The sequence below is a fragment of the Haliotis rubra genome, unplaced genomic scaffold (assembly GCF_003918875.1).
Source record: "Haliotis rubra isolate DU_JTF1 unplaced genomic scaffold, ASM391887v1 Scf7, whole genome shotgun sequence".
Lineage (NCBI taxonomy): Eukaryota > Metazoa > Mollusca > Gastropoda > Lepetellida > Haliotidae > Haliotis > Haliotis rubra.
In genome coordinates, this window is record NW_025767412.1 from 3,345,487 (window position 1) to 3,363,460 (window position 17,974).

The 17,974-nt window shown below is 41.1% G+C and overlaps 1 protein-coding gene across 1 annotated transcript in view; it reads left to right on the forward strand.

Moving 5' to 3' along the window:
• Positions 1-2,522: 2,522 nt before the first annotated feature.
• The window catches only part of LOC124258623 (major facilitator superfamily domain-containing protein 4A-like), a 112,382-nt gene continuing 96,930 nt past the window's right edge, over positions 2,523-17,974 (forward strand). The window contains exon 1 of the mRNA XM_046692689.1: positions 2,523-3,118. Within this exon, the coding sequence (XP_046548645.1) occupies positions 2,781-3,118 (338 nt within the window). The 5' untranslated portion in view covers positions 2,523-2,780. The remainder of the gene's footprint in view (positions 3,119-17,974) is intronic.

The following is a 17,974-nucleotide window of genomic DNA, read 5'->3' on the forward strand; positions in this document are numbered from 1 at the left end:
CCACATGGGTACAATGTGTGAAGCACATTTCTGGTGTTCCCCGCCGTGATATTGCTGGAACATTGCTGTGAAATGAAGCAGTGATCATTAAATTCAATCAATACATTGTAATTTGTCATATATACATAAAAGTCAACCAATACTCTAATTGACTGTCTCTTATCATTAAATGTAACAAATACACTGATTAACTGTTTGTCACTGGTCACTGTGATTTATTGTGCCAAGACGCACGATATTACAATCTGTCACTATCGTTAATTCTACGAAGAAGAGTGAATTTAGTTTTACGCCGTTTTAGCAATATTCCGGCAGGGGACACCAGAAATGGGCCTCATACATTGTACCCATGTGGGGAATCTTACCGAACGCGGCGTATAAGCGTTTTCCCTCACTCACAATGATCAGTCTGTAGTCTGTCTCACGGTCCCTGAACCACATTATTTTCCCTACAGCCTAGCCATCCCTGCAACGCTAAATCCCTAAATGAAGCAAGCTTAGATTTCCCCAGGTTCAAGTCTCCCTATGGCTCCTTTTCAATTTAAATGGGTATATTTGGTACAGTCAAAATTATATATGTTCAGAGACTAAGCGTTCTTTTAATCAGTTTGTTACTCTCATTTTCATCATTATAGTGAGTGAGTGAGTGAGTGAGTTTGGTTTTACGCCGCATTTAGCAATATTCCAGTATTATCACGGCGGGGACACCAGAAATGGACTTCACACATTGTACCCATGTGGGGAATCGAACCCGGGTCTTCGGCTTGACGAGCGAACACTTTAACCACTAGGCTACCCCACCGCCCCTTCATCAGTAAAAGTACATCTTGTCAGTGCATGGGTTCATGGCTCGTAAATATTTTACGTTTGTGTATTTCACTGATTGAAGAATCTGTTCAAACTCTTGCTTAAAACCAAAACTTTGAAGGGAAAGCTAATTATAGCGTTTCAATTTTACGAGACATTTGCCACATTATAGTACATCTGATGTGGAAAACGATATGGAGACTGCTTTTAACATTTGCCTTGATGCTGATGTCTGCATGAGGCGTGTGGGCCATACGATGTGCTCTCTTCAACGAACAACGTAAAAATGAAATGTAATTATTAAGGATCAATCTGCCCACTGTAATCAATACATGTTACAGTAATGCACAGTTACGTCACAAGGCTGTAACTGCATGAGATGAAAGAGGCTGAGAATCGTTCAGATTAGTAGAGGATACAGAACGTCACTGCCATTAAGTTCAGTCTCAAAGAAAACTCAATTTAACAACTCGTGTATGTATATAATATATAATAACTCTTCACCTATTCCCTAAAGCAATATTACCACGACGATTCAAGTGCAATAATCTTGAACAAGACGTCGAAATCTGTTTCTCTTGACAGTATATACTACTAAAAAAAGACGAGTGAGTGAGTGAGTTTAGTTTTACGCCGTTTTTAGCAATATTCAAGCAATATCGCGGCGGGGGACACCAGAAATGGGCTTCAGACATCGTGCCCATGTGGGAAATCAAACCAGGGTCTTCGTCTTACATACACGGTAAGAAGAGACTTTCTTTATTTCATGAAAACACAATCCCTTTCAGGAAGTGGTCAAATGAAACTTATGTTATATTTGGGATTACACTTTCTAAGTAAAGATTCTAGTACTTTTGAGGGGTTGAGTTCCATCCGGGATTCGAGAATCTAATCCCTAACAAACAAAGCCAATGATCTAACCCATTTAGCCTCCGCGGCTTCTTCAGAAATGGAAGTCTGACAACTGGTAGTCTAGATCACGTACGTTCTGCCCCCGTCTGACGAGTGCATATTGGCACGACGCCCACAGCCGAAGCTATAATAACTCAGTCCCTTTTGGAAAGTGGTCAAATACAACATATTTGGGATTACACATTCATAGTAAAGTACAGATTCTAGTACTTTTGAGGGGTTGAGTTCCATCCGGGAATCGAACCCAGTCAGAATAAGAGTCCTAATAGCCAGCACAGAATTGGTATCGATCTAACCCGCTGTGGATTAGATCGCTGGCTTTGAGTGCTAATCTTGCCGCTGACTTTCTGTCCGTCTATCCGAAACACCGTAGTACCACTTCACACCATCATAAGTAATTAGAACATGAACCAGATACAAGCTCTGCTTTAAGCCTTTGCAAGAAATAATTCTGAAATGCATTCAGACAACCATTTTTTTAACTTGAGTTAACACACGTCAGGCAATCAGCGTTTACGTAAGTATTTCAGGATGTGAGAATAGCGTCTTGTTTACGATTTCCACTTGGCGACTTCTTTCTCCATTTGCAACCGACACCAGCAAATTACTTCTGTCTTTTTATATTGCCTAAAACCATTGACATACAGATCTTTGCGTTATGACATCATTTTTCTTCATTACTGCTCTGCAATTTGTAAACGAGAATTTGCCACTGAGAGAATTAAATGGAACTTCAAAAACGTCAGGCGAATGAAGCGCCGAGCGGCAGGTGAAGCCAAGTAGATAGCTCCTACCGTGTTGAGGTAGCTTGTAAAATCAATAGGACATGTCATTCCGTTACAGTTTCCGATCCAAGTTTTCATAGCCTCATGTGTTCAATAAGGCAGCCTATGCATTCATTGCGGCAGATTGTGTCGGCTGCTTCTGTAGTCAGCTGCTCGAGTGGATCACGCGGAATGTGGACGTGCTCGCCGAGGCCGACGTGGTGAAGCAGACGAACAAAACCCATGCCAAGTAACACAAGCTAGAGCAGAAGGGAGGAGGGGACGATTTGAATAAAAATGGATGGAACGGACGAAAAGTGGGGTGAAACTGACAATACTTTGAATCATTCAGCTTCTGTGGACGGAGCGCAATGGATAACCCACAACGAGCAGACGACAGCGGGAAAAGAAGAAAAAGTTTCTTTTTGGCGGTTGTTTATGGACAACCGGCTTCAGGTTGTCACCTACTGTCTTGTGTTCGGCAGTTTTGGAGTTTGTGTTGGATTTCTTGGCCCTACGGTGTTTGATTTGGGATGTCAAACTAATTCGGATCTGAAGGAAATGAATTGGGTGTTCTTTGTTCAGCTCCTTATGACCCTAGTGGGATCGATAACGTCAGGCTGTATGGCAGACAGGTAAGTTGACATACTGTCTTAGAACGCAACACAGTTTTGTTGACGGCTATTCAACTAATTAACGCCATCTCCTTTTCTCCAGCTACCTTGCTCCGGTCGGTGTACGATGACCAGTCAATGCTACTCTGAAATGAGCGGTCAGGGCTGGCTTTTGTCAACCCGAAAGCCATGTTTAACACATGTTATGAAGTATTGATGTTATTGAAGTATTTAATTCATATACAGCGCATAAGCTGGGTCGCTCAAAGTATTGTGACAAGTCGATGCTGATCTGACTAGTTTGTGTTCCTCGCTTGCTGGCCTTGATAACAATACCCGTATTAATCAGCTTCGTTGATTACACTTCTATAGAATAGACGGAATTCCGCATCATACAGATCCCTTGTAAATAGCTTGTCGTGCAGATGCCGACATGAATTGTTTGAATGATCAATCGTCTAGTTTTATTCAGCCTTTTTTCAGCTTGGTAACGATTTTGCACACATTGTACTGGTATTTTTGCATAGTAACATATGTACGTGTAATGATGAATTTGGTAGTTAAACATGGCATTCACACAGAACAAATGTCTCATAATGGAAGTTTTAAACAGTTGGCCCGGTTTCCCAAATCTGCCTTATGTGATAGGCGGGTCCTAATCGTGTGACTGGGAGAGAGATGTATTTGTTTTCAGATGGACAACGGGGTACTCCGAGCAAAGTTTGAGAGCACTTCTTGAAGTGTCTTTGCATGGAAACTATTTAGACCCCCACTTGAAGTCTATGAATATCGTTTCACCTACCTACTGCCTACTTTTTCATTTGTTTAAGCCACAAGAATCTCCTCTGTTATTATGGAGACCAAGAAACATGTTCGTATGACCACTTGCCATATGTTTCTCCTGAATTGTTTTGCATAGCAACTGTTACGATCTGATTCGAGGTGATGAGCCTCTAGCTATGATGTGGTAAATTGTTAGACGCCATTTGGGCATCCGAAAGATATTTATATTCAGAGTTTTTCTCCCGATTGGTCTGACACAATTTACCAAATGCAACATTTTACTTATGCCGTTCTATCCATTGCATACGGTTTCAGTATTATGTTACATCTCCGGTTTAATAGACGCAAGTTCTTTTCTGAGGCCTTCCCTTTTTCCTTCTGTGTGTAGCGGGAACGGGCAGCTATGTTCCAAGAAACAGTTTCCTCTGTCAATGATTGGCCAATTAAATATTCCCCTCTGCCAATGATTGGTTAAATATCTAGTTCCTTCTGTCATTGATTTGCCAATAAATACTCTGTCAATGCTAGGTCAAGTAAATATTTCCCTCTACCAATGACTGATTAAATAGATAGTTGCCTCTACCAATGACTTGTTAAAGAAATGTCTCCCTCTGCCAATGATTGGTTAAATAGATAGTTCCCTCTACCAATGATTGGTTAAATAGATAGCTCCCTCAACCAATGATTGGTTAAATATATAGTTCCCTCTACCAATGATTGATTAAATAAATAGTTTCCTCTGTCAAATATAGGTGAATTACTCGGCTCCCTCTATCAGCGATTTCTTTGCTCAATAATTTCTTCAACCAATGATTAGGAAATAAAACGGATTCACATGCCAGTGATTAAATAATTAAACAGTTCACTATCTTAATGACTGATTAATTACAATGTTTTCCTTCCTTGACATTCAAATGTTATAGGAGAAATCGTTCGGTTGATAAATAGACGCCCAACACACACTTTCGTGCCTCAGAAGCAGTCAGACCGGTAGTTGTATGATTATGACTGTTATTCTGACAACCTTCTTCTAAAACATATACCGACTCCTAGACCCCACCTCCTATCTCTAGACTGGTTATGTGTGACTGGGGGGACAGGGTGCTCACCTTCTCCCATATTAGTAGTATCTGACAACGATTTATATACTAACACATGTCATATTTGGGATTACACCTTCTTAGTAGAGTACAGACTCTAGTAAATTTGTTGGGTTGAGTCCCATCCGGGATTCGAACCCACACCCTCATTGTAATCGCCAGCACACAAAGTCAGCCGCCTAACCCACTCAGCCACCGCGACTGCCACTATTTATATACTTATGAGGCATCTTACAATGAACTATATACAAATGCTTACTATCCAGAGGTAGTCTGGATCGTACAACTGATTTGTTATGATTATGGAAAGGGTTTGTTGCTTATATTTAGGCGGTCACGTGGTTATAGACAGCGGCACAGGGATCAGATAGACAAATTCTCTGTCTGTTTACCCCAACCAGACTGAGGCTCTCCACCTGAAAACAATCAAGGTCAAGGTGATAGGCATTTGAGAAGACTAATAGCGTCATGCTATAACCCTTTGTGTATCTCTAGTTGCAAATCTGAAGTCTCATTTCCCCCCTGTATTCACGCAAGATTATTGGACTATACGACGTATGTCTAGAATGATTATAGATTGTATACTGTACATACAGACCGAGGGGCAAAAGGTATACACTCTATATACATCGTATTTGACAAAATATCACTGTATCTAAACGTAATAAGTAAAAAACATAGATCCAAAACACAGGTATGATAACCGCATGAAATAGATCACCATCAAATAAAAAATTCCTGTTTGTTTCATTTTGTGCCAAACATGGTGTGTACTTTCTTTTTTCCGTCAGTATACCTCGGAACATTTGAAACATCCAGCAAAGTGATTGAAGGATGGACAGTTTCACGTGAATATTTTATTTTGACTAAATTATAGAATAGGAAAATTAAGACGTCATGATCAACGGTCTGTGATAATGGATCCAGGTCGCTTTCTCCTGTGGGCAATGTGATCCTGATGACTTGGGCTGGCTCGCGAGCCGGATACCTTGTGCGTGATGTACACAGAGGGAAAGACACGCACCGCCTGATTCCGTCTGACACAGTATAGGGGCTGCTGTGACAAACCCTTCACGTTGAGGTCCGTCACTAATCACGGCTATTCCTGTTGCTAGGTTTCCGAATCCAACAAAACAGGTGAAAGTTGTCTTTTCGTGTCAAGTTAAGATTAAAATAAAGTTGGGATGGATGGGGTGTTTTTTTTTATTGATATATATATATTATCTTGGACAATCTTGGATAAAATAGTGTGTCAGTGAGATGGGTTTTACGCCGCTTTTAGCAATATTACAGCATCATCACGGCGGGGAATACCAGAAATGGTATGTACCCATGTGGGGAATCGAACCCGGGTCTTCGGCGTGACGAGCGAATGGTTTAATCACTAGGCTACTCCACCGACCCTGTATAAATTAGATTGTGCTTTAGGCTGTTAAAACAGAAAGACGTTATTGTTAAAACTGAATTGTTTGAAGGTGTTAACCCAACGATATGCAGGTTGTAAACCCTTCGTTTTCTCCAGGAACGATGTGAGTGTGGTTTGTCTGTAATTTCCTGTAAAGTCCTGAGAAACTCAGTCGGCGGTTAAAAGGAACTAAACGTGTTAATAAAGTTATCAGAATGTTATTAGGTCGGAAAGAGTCGAAAACCTAAGGCCAATAACACAGGTATTATATCCCTATGAAATACATCACCAGTCTTGTTTGTTTCAGCTTAGCCACCGTGAAACAAACATGTATGCTTTCATTTGCCTGACGGTAATTTCTACAACATTAAACAGAATCCGAACAATTATTGTTAAATGTTATTGTTCATGTTAAAACGAACACGATACAATTTCGTTGGACACACAGTTTTAATTAAACAAATATTTCTGTATTATCAAAAGCACCAGATGAACACGCGATTTGCGTGTAATCAGTGTGTTTTGTCATGATACAAGGACAGTCGTTAGGATGTTAGCATATGTCAGATTTGAAGCAATGCGATCAGTGTTGTACGGAGCTTTCGGTGTCTCTAAACACCACCTTGTGGCGCGATAACACGCCATATTGTCAGTGTCAACACCATCTGGCAGTGGCTAAATAACACAGCCGCTGTTACCTCGGGCGCGTCTAGCAGATCTGTCAAACCAACACTGGAATCAATACCTTGCAATGATATACTCATTTACACTGATCTTTGCTGATAGGACTTTCGTCACGGTTAAGTCGAGGCATTATGGCCTCGCCTGATAAGCCGATGTGTAAGCGATCGACCGGAAGAGGCGGTCACAGGTCGATTGCACGTGCATGTGGCAGCCATGTTTAGATGCTTACAACTGACCTGGGTTTTATATACTCAATGTTTGACGCCAGTTTTATAGATCTTCTCTTATCGCTTTTATGAAATGTTTAAACAGCGATTCGTCAATGATGCTTTTCTTAAGTTACGACTTCTAATATTTACACGTGGTCGCAATACCCGTGAAGATCCGGGTTAGAATTGGTCTCCAGCAATCCATGCTTGTCGTAAGTGGCGACTAACGGGATCGGGTGTCAAGCTCGCTGACTTGGTTGGCACATGTCATCGTATCCAAATTGAGTAGATCGATGATCATGCTGTTGATCACTGGATTGCCTGGTCCAGACTCGATTATTTACAGACCGCCGCCATATAGCTGGAATATTACTGAGTGCGGGATTAAACGACAAACAAACAAACAAACAAAACCGTGGTCATAATCCCTCGAGTAAGGTAACATGTGCTTGTTTGTTCCTTGTTTAACGCCGCAGTCAACAACATTGATGCTCATGATCGATTCTGGTTCAGAAGTTGTAGTGATCGATATGTTTGGGATATGGGGACACGTTGTCAACAAAGTCACCAAATCTGACCACCCGATCGACGCTGTCGGGATATGAAGACATGTCAACAAAGTTAGGAAGCCTGACCACCCGATCCACGGAGTCCTCTCTCATGACCGTTATAGAACCTGGAATGTCCACGGTTTGTCTAGGTATCGCCACGTTCACGGTGTTGTCACATGTTTCCAGTCTAACACACATGCATGGTTGGGAACTAGGGAACCCTGCACGGTTACAATGGCTACAATTGTCCTAATGTTCACCTCTGGATTGCCTCCCTTTGGAGAGTCGGGATCTGCTGGTCAGTTGTTCCACGATTTCCTTCTATAACGATGAAGGGGACATGGGGTATCCTAGTGGTTCAAGCTTTGGTAGACCCGGCATCGATTCCACAATGTACAGCGCGTGATGCCCATTTCTGGTGTCTCCCGCCGTGATATTGCTAAAAGCGGCGTAAAACTATACTCACTCACAATAACGATGTTCTTTTTGTCTGCACGTTACCGTCTACAACGTCCTTGATTCGCGTCACAGTGGGTTTCACTCCATAAAAGTCCCTGACCTGGTGTTATAGAACTTCCATTCAAGGCCGAGTTAAACAACCACATTCCCGCTCTTCCACATGACCAGCTATACTTGACACGCGTTATAAAATGAGAGACAGTGCACAGAGGACGACTCGGGATGAAACCATTCGATATCATCACTTGTTTCTGACAGTCGACTGGTCGATAGGGAGAGGATCGAATGACGCCATCTGGTTATGAACAGTCAGTAGGGTCACATCACTCTTCGTAACAAATCCTCACTCTCCATTGTCACACGCCACCTTTCATTCAAATCGAAAATTTGCTGAACGTGTAACCATCCTCCTGTAAAAACGGATAATCACGAACAATAGTATTCATCACTTCCAACGATTGCTCTTTAAGTGAACTTAAAGTGTGCTTTTATTTATTTGAATGTCATGTAGTTTGGTGTACCTAAGCGACCTCTACCATCTTGATATATGCAATGTAGAATAATGACAATTATTATGGATATATAACTTCTTTTATTCTGTGGAGGCGACGTTTCGACATAGGTTCTAATGTCGTTGTCAAGCAAGTGATACATGAGTAACAAATTGAGTGAATATATACAGGAGTTGTTGTTACAGTAGATAGGGAATGAGTTGTTTATACAATAGATGAGGTTGATATACACCGTTTGTATGAGAGATTGAGTAAGTTGATAGGAAGCCAGTAGGGTGACATACAAGGACTGAATTAGTTGTATATCCAATATAATTGTTATTATTCTTCATCAACTCAACTTCTAAAATGCCCATCAAAGAAGATATGCAATGTATGTAAATATTTAAATGTTTTTTGTACCACCGATCATGGTTGGCGGAGAACTGAGGGAGTTTTAAGTTGTAGGTCACATCGGCGACGCTGCAGCCTCACACTGCGACTAATTGTGTCGTATAGATTAACTAAACAAACAAACACTGCTTTCCTTATGACTATAATAGTGTTCGCTGGAACGTGTCAAAGTAAGCCATTATCAGCCGTGGTCACAAAGGATGGATTGTGCCCTGGAACCTGTTGGTTTACTCCAATTGTTTGGTTGATGTTTAACGCTCAATTAGCGATATTCCAGCTATTGGACGGCTGTAAGTTATCGAGTCTTGACCAGACAATCCTGTGACTGACACCAGGCGCATCCCTGCCCTTGGGGTACGATGGCATGCATCAACCAAGCCAGCAAGTCTGACCATCCCATCCCAAAAGTCGCTTCAATTCCAACTCAGATTTAAACAAACGTTTTGTAAATATTTGTTTAAATAGTACAACATCTGTACCATTGATTCCTATAGTGTATATACGAATGTTATGCTCCTGGTATTTTTTCAAAGATGAAAATAATTCCAGTCGGACATAGCTTCTATTGTTAATAGTATGAAAAACCCAACCCCAGTAAACATTCGCCACTAAGCATGGATTGCTGTAGGCCAATTCAAATGTGATCAGTCTGAAGTTTGTTTGGCATGTGGAAGTTTGTGGAGGAACACCGATGTAGAGATAATCTGGCAACGGCATTGGCAGAGATGCAGACCAGGGCTGGCAGGGATGCCACCATAGTTGGGGTAGGGAGGAACTTCTGGGATCCTTCGGGTCTGCGGTCATTAAAAACACTGACTGACTGAATGAATGAATGAGGAGAAATCATATGAATGAATGAATGGGGAGAAATCATATGAATGAATGAATGAATGGGGAGAAATCATATGAATGAATGGGGAGAAATCATATGAATGAATGAATGAGGAGAAATCATGAATGAATGAATGAGGAGAAATCATATGAATGAATGAATGGGGATAAATCATATGAATGAATGAATGAATGGGGAGAAATCATATGAATGAATGAATGAATGGGGAGAAATATGAATGAATGAATGAGGAGAAATCATGAATGAATGGGGATAAATCATATGAATGAATGAATGAATGGGGATAAATCATATGAATGAATGAATGAGGAGAAATCATGAATGAATGAATGGGGAGAAATCATATGAATGAATGAATGAGGAGAAATATGAATGAATGAATGAATGGGGAGAAATCATATGAATGAATGAATGAATGGAGAGAAATCATATGAATGAATGAATGAGGAGAAATCATATGAATGAATGGGGAGAAATCATGAATGAATGAATGAATGGGGAGAAACCATATGAATGAATGAATGAGGAGAAATCATATGAATGAATGAATGAATGGGGAGAAATCATATGAATGAATGAATGAATGAGGAGAAATCATATGAATGAATGGGGAGAAATCATATGAATGAATATACATTGACGAGCAGTTGGAGATTTAGAGTTGGGGTTATCATAGCATGATAAAGGGGTCGTGGCATGGACCGATATTAGCTCTAAGCTTTTTAAGAGTACAATAAATCTGTATTGGAGTGTGGAAGTTCGGAAAATGTTTTTGTGAAATGAGTTCAGAAACTCCACTTCAGAACATAACACTAGACTACACAGCACAGCACAACACAACACTAAACACCACCACTCTACCCTACACTGCCACAACACAACGCACCTCAACAGAGCGGAACACAACACAACATATCAAACATACGACACTGTTCAACACTATACGAAATACCACAACACAACGCACTTCAGCACAACAGAATGCAACACAACATCAACCATACAACACTATACGAAATAACACAACATAATCCTAAACAGTACAATACCACAACACAGCACAACGCTTCACGACACTACACTACACTAGCCTACAACACAACATAATACCATAGTACCCTACACTACACAATCGTCAAGTACGACAGAAAAGAAACCACTTAATGTTTTTTGATATTTCTTTTTTTTTTTATCATGTGGAGGCATATTGTTTATCACCTTGACAACCAAGAAACATCTACCTGGGTTCAAGTTGTTATTCCACATCTTGCTATAGTGGTGGGTGACGTCATTACTGTACACGTGATACGTATAGGTTAACGTTTACACTCGGCTGGTCTGAAAACAAGTCTTTACATTTAATTATTCATCATTTTCTGTCTATTTCGAAGAATTTTATATCACAGTAATATATCTCGCAATGTAATCAGAAAATGTTCACAGTGGTATGATGCTATGTACAGTTTCCTCAGCTGCAACCTGTACCGTCCAGATAATGAATTTACTTGAGAGCACCAGGCTTACCCATGACTGTGGGTAGTTCAGATGGATATTGATCTCACGACCTCGCCCGTACGCTCTTACTCTGAATATATTTTATTAATGAATGGCTTTCTTATTTACTTTCCTTTGTCGGGTCATGTCACAATAGCTGATCCTTGAATGCAACTTAATGTTATTATTGTATCAATTCAAACCAATCTTACAGTGCATCAGCTTTGCACGTCCCCGCTGCCAGTGGCTTATGTTTGTGCACTGTAAAGGAGCAGATGGTTTGACAATTATTGGTGGTGTGTGTTCTTGTGTATAGAGTGAGTGAGTGAATCAATGAACGTGAGTGAGTATGGTTTTATGCCGCTTTTAGCAATATTCCAGCAATATTACGGCGGGGGAAACCAGAAATGGGGAATCGAACCCGGGTCCAGAGCGTGAGGAGCGAACGCTTTAACCAATAGGCTTTAACCCCACCGCCCCCTTGCAATTATGCATAGACCCCCAGGTCCCAAATCAGTTGAAGTTAAGGGTACGCTGAGTCCTTGGATGCGGGACCGTGTTTGGCAGCATGACAATATTCCATCTGAATGACTGGACCAGACAATCGTGTGATGAACATCACGCTCATCCCTTCGCAACTGGGACACGATGACATACATTAACCCAGTGTGGCCGCGAATATGACCATCTATCGAACTAGTCGTATATACGATACGCTAAGGCTGCTGACGACTAACCCGTATTTAAACACAATTTGTATTTGGAAATACAGCATTTGGAACATATCATCGGTTTCCTTTGTACGGATGTCATGGCTTTGATGTATTCGTCGGTATTTTGTCAAAAATAGAAATATCTCCTGTCGGATACAGATTAAGTGTTTATATTTCTCTATAACCGATGGCTCAAAGTAGATTATTGATATCACAAACAAAGGAAAATCATATTTGATTGAAGTTGCTCAAACACCCTTTACAGGTTTATATACTCTTCTTGAAAAGAAACGCACAGATTAATTTTTACGAATCTTATCTGCTCACTTTAAAGGGAGATAACACATGTAATTCAGGATCAGTTGCTGTCAAATGTCACAGAATAAAATATCAATGTCTGTTAACATGTTTAGCGGCGGCCAATCATCGGAACCACGTCAATCCTTAAGATTTCGTGTCTGTACCGAATAGCAGTTAGATTTCGGCGTGTAGGATATGGTTCCCCACATCATGATGCTCACACCAACCATATCGGTCATCCTGGGCGACACAATTCTGGGCTAAACGTTCATTTTAGCGTCAATTGTAGTTGCAGTTGCTGTTGCTGTTGCTGTGACAGGTCGATTCCGCAAATGAAGTATCGGATGTACCTATCTTACACTGCAGTGGTAATCCGAGGTCTACCACTTCGAGGCCGATCTTGCGTAGGATTGACTTGTTGATGTCGGGCCCATAAACGACAGATGGTACTCTGGTAAACATTGAGGTGACGTGCAACGGCAGACTGAGACTCCCAGTCTCCCGACGTCCAATGGCAATGTTTCGATTAACAGAAGTTAGTTTTCACGCTGATGCTTTATGTGGGATTAGAACCCGAGAGATACAGGTCTTAGTCCATACCACTTTGGTCAAACCGACGAGCATGGGCATGATGCTGCCCAACATAGAACCATCATAGAACCTACGATCACATGTTCCTGGGACGCCAAAGGGAAGCAACGCTGTGAGGTACGCGTCTGTGTTACGGCGCCCCCTACCACCGAGGACTGGTAGAACGGCAAAACAGTCATCTAATCTTAATGTCGCGCTCTATTAAAATGCAAATCAGATGCATGACATGTCAAGTTTAAATGTCAGAATTGCAGCCAGACACAATGATCAGGGCATTATGACCTGTAGTAAAATGACATATACTAGTATATCCCGTTTGCTGCTGCATCTCTGTGGAATTCCCGTCCTATTGACTTGAAGTTAACACCACACACGTCTTTGAAAGCATGCCTCAAGACCCACCTTTTCCGAAGATATCAGTAACATTTCTGCCAGCATCTCCATCCCCAGGAAGCGCTTTGAGCATGGCCATGTGTTGTGGAATTAGCGGTATATAGATATCCTGCTATATCCGCCGATCACCATTGCTGCAATTTCATCAGAATGTATTTACTACCTTTACTGTACCAGTATATATCATTAGCCGTTATTCCCTCAATGTGTCCGTCATAAATATAAAGACCGCCTCCGTGGTGTAGTGGTTAGAGCGTCCGCCCGGAGAGCGGAAGGTCGTGGGTTCGATCCCCGACCGCGTCATACCAAAAGACGTTAAAATATGGTACTTGTTGGTCCCTGGCTGGCGCTCGGCATTAATGGGTACAACAAGGACTGGTCGGCTTAGAGTCAGTATAATGTGTCTGAGTGGGGTATTCATACTTCACTGCGGCATGGTATCTCAGTGAGCTAGCACTATAAAACCAGCTTAAGTCTGGGCTTAAACAAACAGCCGCACATACACATACACACGCATGCACGTCGTCATATGAGCGAAATATTCTCCAGCACGACGTTAAACCCAGTTTCACCTCACCTCATAAATGGACACTTACATTCGACACGAAATTATTCCCAAATTAATCATATTTATGATTACTATTGTCATTAACTTAATTCTTCAATCAATGGTGAACAGATGGATGAACCATTATCAGCAATGGTATTAAGGCGAAAAGAGTCGCCCAGCATTCAAATAATTTCCCATCGTCGTGTCAGTCGTATAAATCATTGTAATTATTTATATGTGTAATTTGAAATCTCTGCTTTAGCAATACAAAACGAGTATATCTGGTAATATCAACCAAGGGCATTAAATATTTACAGGCATTCCATTTATATCAACCTGTGGCATAAGATATACTCATGCCAATAATGGTTGTCACCCCCTTCAATTTCTTTAATTGGAGAGGGTGTGAGGTGTGTGTGTGGGGTTGGGGTGGGGAGGGGGTTGACAACCATTATTGGCATGAGTATATTTCCGGACAAATATTCCAGTTATATCATCCCATGAAATACGATATTCCCAGACAGGCATTCTAGTTATTTCATCCTAGGAAATACGATATTCCCGGACAAACATTCTAGTTACATCATTCTAGGAAATACGATATTCCCGGACAAGCATTCTAGTTACATCATTCTAGGAAATACGATATTCCCGGACAGACATTCTAGTTACATCATTCTAGGAAATACGATATTCCCGGACTGGCATTCTAGTTACATCATTCTAGGAAATACGATATTCCCGGACAGACATTCTAGTTACATCATTCTAGGAAATACGATATTCCCGCACAGACATTTTAGTTATGTCATTCTAGGAAATACGATATTCACGCACAGACATTTTAGTTATATCGTCCTAGGAAATACGATATTCCCGGACAGACATTTCAGTTATGTCATCCTAGGAAATACGATATTCCCGGACAGACATTCTAGTTACATCATTCTAGGAAATACGATATTCCCGCACAGACATTTTAGTTATGTCATCCTAGGAAATACGATATTCCCGGACAGACATCTAGTTACACCAACCAAGGACTTGCGGTATTCAATGATACCCCAGTAATATTTATTCTAAACATGTCTAGATTGTCGAGAGAACAGGATATAATGTTTAGGCTCAAAAGTAGCTTATTTTATGTGTTTGGGTCCCAATTGTGTTTGTATTGTTGTATAAATGTGTATTCCTTTTAAGATCAAAACACACCCTGAAACATATTTAGATCTAAACTGCCATGGATGCGTTTACATTCTAAACACAGTACGGGTAGAACGTGATATTTCCCCATGCAGTTTAACCATATCTACTCAGAACATGATACACCCAGGTTTCCGGAACAAAATATGTCTCCAGTAACAGATGCTTGTTAAAAGAACGGCATGACAGGCCAGGTACAATGTGTGATTTCACTGGCTGTGTCATTTCGCCGCGACCCAAGGATCGTAACCTGCACTGCCAAGAACTGATTTGCCTAATGCACAGAATGGGATACTTAAGCGTGAGAGACAATGGGAAAAGATATTTTGCTACGTGGCCTCCATATTTTGATATATTTGCTTACAGTAACCATTCCATGTGACGTCAGACGTCCAAAAGAAACAGCATTGTTGAAGTTTCATAGCTATAGGAAACGATGTTGAATAATTGACGAATGACGACTTTAGGCTCTGTTGCATCGCTTCAAGCATGCCTGCTGTGAGGAAAGTGCTTTCTACGTGGCCTAAATATTTATATTATGATTGGCTGGTTTAATTGTGGGTCTTGGCGTGCAGCCCGGCACCGGCAGATATAAGCAATTATACTTCAGTTGTAAATGCCAGGTTGTCAGCCTTCCTGTTAGTTGTTTGACGCCCTATCAGAATGATAGCTGTGTATTGGCAGCTTGTAACTAATCGAGTGTTGGACGGATAATCTTGTGATCAATATTGTGAGCAAGGACATACGGGGCTACGATGGCGCTTGTAAACAAGTCAGTGACCTTGACCATCCGATCCATTTGGTCGCCAGTTCAGACCATCATCGGTTGCTGCGACCAATAACCCCTTTTTTGTATGCCGCGTCCGATCTGTCGGAGCACGATGACCGGAAGTCTACTTCGCATGATTGAGCCCCGTTCCATTAAACGCTAAAATGATCGAAACTCCATACTTTAACATAGACTTACGACTGTCATACAGCTACGATTGCTTTGAGGAACGGGGCCCAGGTTGCCGACGACCTATTCTAACTGTTGATAGTTGAGAGTCACTTGCGACTTAACAGTTCAAAATAGCTGTGTGTTTCACAACGCTTTTCTTATACCACATTTATCGTAATTTTGTACGTATAAATGAAAAAAAGATATTACATATAATACAGATCGTCTCCGCTGCTTCTGATATGTACATGCAAGGCCGAGATAGGAGCTTCGTCGTTTTACCTGTGCATGACGTCACAACAGTTAAAGAAAACAGCAAATGAGTATGGTTTTACGCCGCTTTTAGCAATATTCCAGCAATATCACGGCGGGGAACACCAGAAATGTGCTTCACACATTGTACCCACGTGGGGAATCGAACCCGAGTCTTCGACGTGGTGAGCGAATGCTTTAACCATTAGGCTACCCCACCGCCCCGAAGATAACAGATATATCTCCCGATTGTCTTGTTATCAAATATTTCTACGGGGGTCGATGAAAGTTTAACGTTCCAAATCTTAGCATCCGAAATATTCTACCAAATTTTTCACAGTCTCTGTAAACAGTAGTGACCATTGTCTTGAGTGTAAAATGTACCGCTAACCAGTCTCAGCAGAGAAGTTGCGCTTTGTTTATGAAGTCATGGTAACCGATGACGCAATAATTGTCTGCGAAGCATTGTAGTGTAATTTCATTGCATTAATATTCCTGGATGATAAATTTGATTTATGACAGCTGCACTGCTGCAGCATCCGACATGATGTCAAGAATAGGATTATGAATAATTCTAGTAATTTCGGGCAAATATTCCAAATCAATAATTAAAACAATTTCAAGGGAAGACCCATATCAGTTCACTCATGCTTCTGTTAAGGTATTGTAGATTTGTTAATTAAACCCTGTATCGTGAAACTGGTGTTTAAATCACCAGCTCTTTGATGTTGGAAATGTGCATGGTTGCACTATTGCACTTGATTGATTTATAATGGCGTCCCCGGCATAATCACTCTCCCAACACATACTCTCGCATGCCATACCAGGATAATAATGCTTGATTACTCTTGTCCTGCTTCAGGTTCAAAGTGTTCGACATTTTTGTGTTGTGATAAAATCAAATGTCATTCTCGAACAATTGTAAGCGTTAATAGTTACACTGATCATTATGATCAGGTTTGTGTGGTAGTTGTTCGCTGAGAAATCCGTTAACATTTATCCCTGGGCGTATTTTAATGTAATAATGTTCGTCCAGAAAAAAGACACCTCTAACAATGCTCTCAAAACGATCTCCGTGTCATGTCAGCTGAAGAGTGGTAGCACAGTGGTTCAAGCCTTCTCACGTCACCGAAGACCCTGGTTCGATTCCTCAATGTGTGAGGTGATTAAAACAATACTCTGTAACTACTGATGATCAGGGCCCCTTTTCACAAAGCACTAAGGTGATCGTAAGTCACTAAGGTAACCTTAGTGCAATGTTAAAGAATGGGAGTTAAGGTTAACCTTAGTAAAGGTTGCTTCGTGAAAGGAGCCCCACATCCGTACAGTTACGTCATGTGTCATGACGTCACACTGTATTGACATAATACTCTTAAGAGCTAATGTTTCGCTTGAGTAGAGATTTTTATCATCGTTAATAAACACGTTGAAACTGATGCTAGCAGACTGCAGCAATTTTAAGCAAGGAACTAGTTTCCCCGTCGGGTTGCAC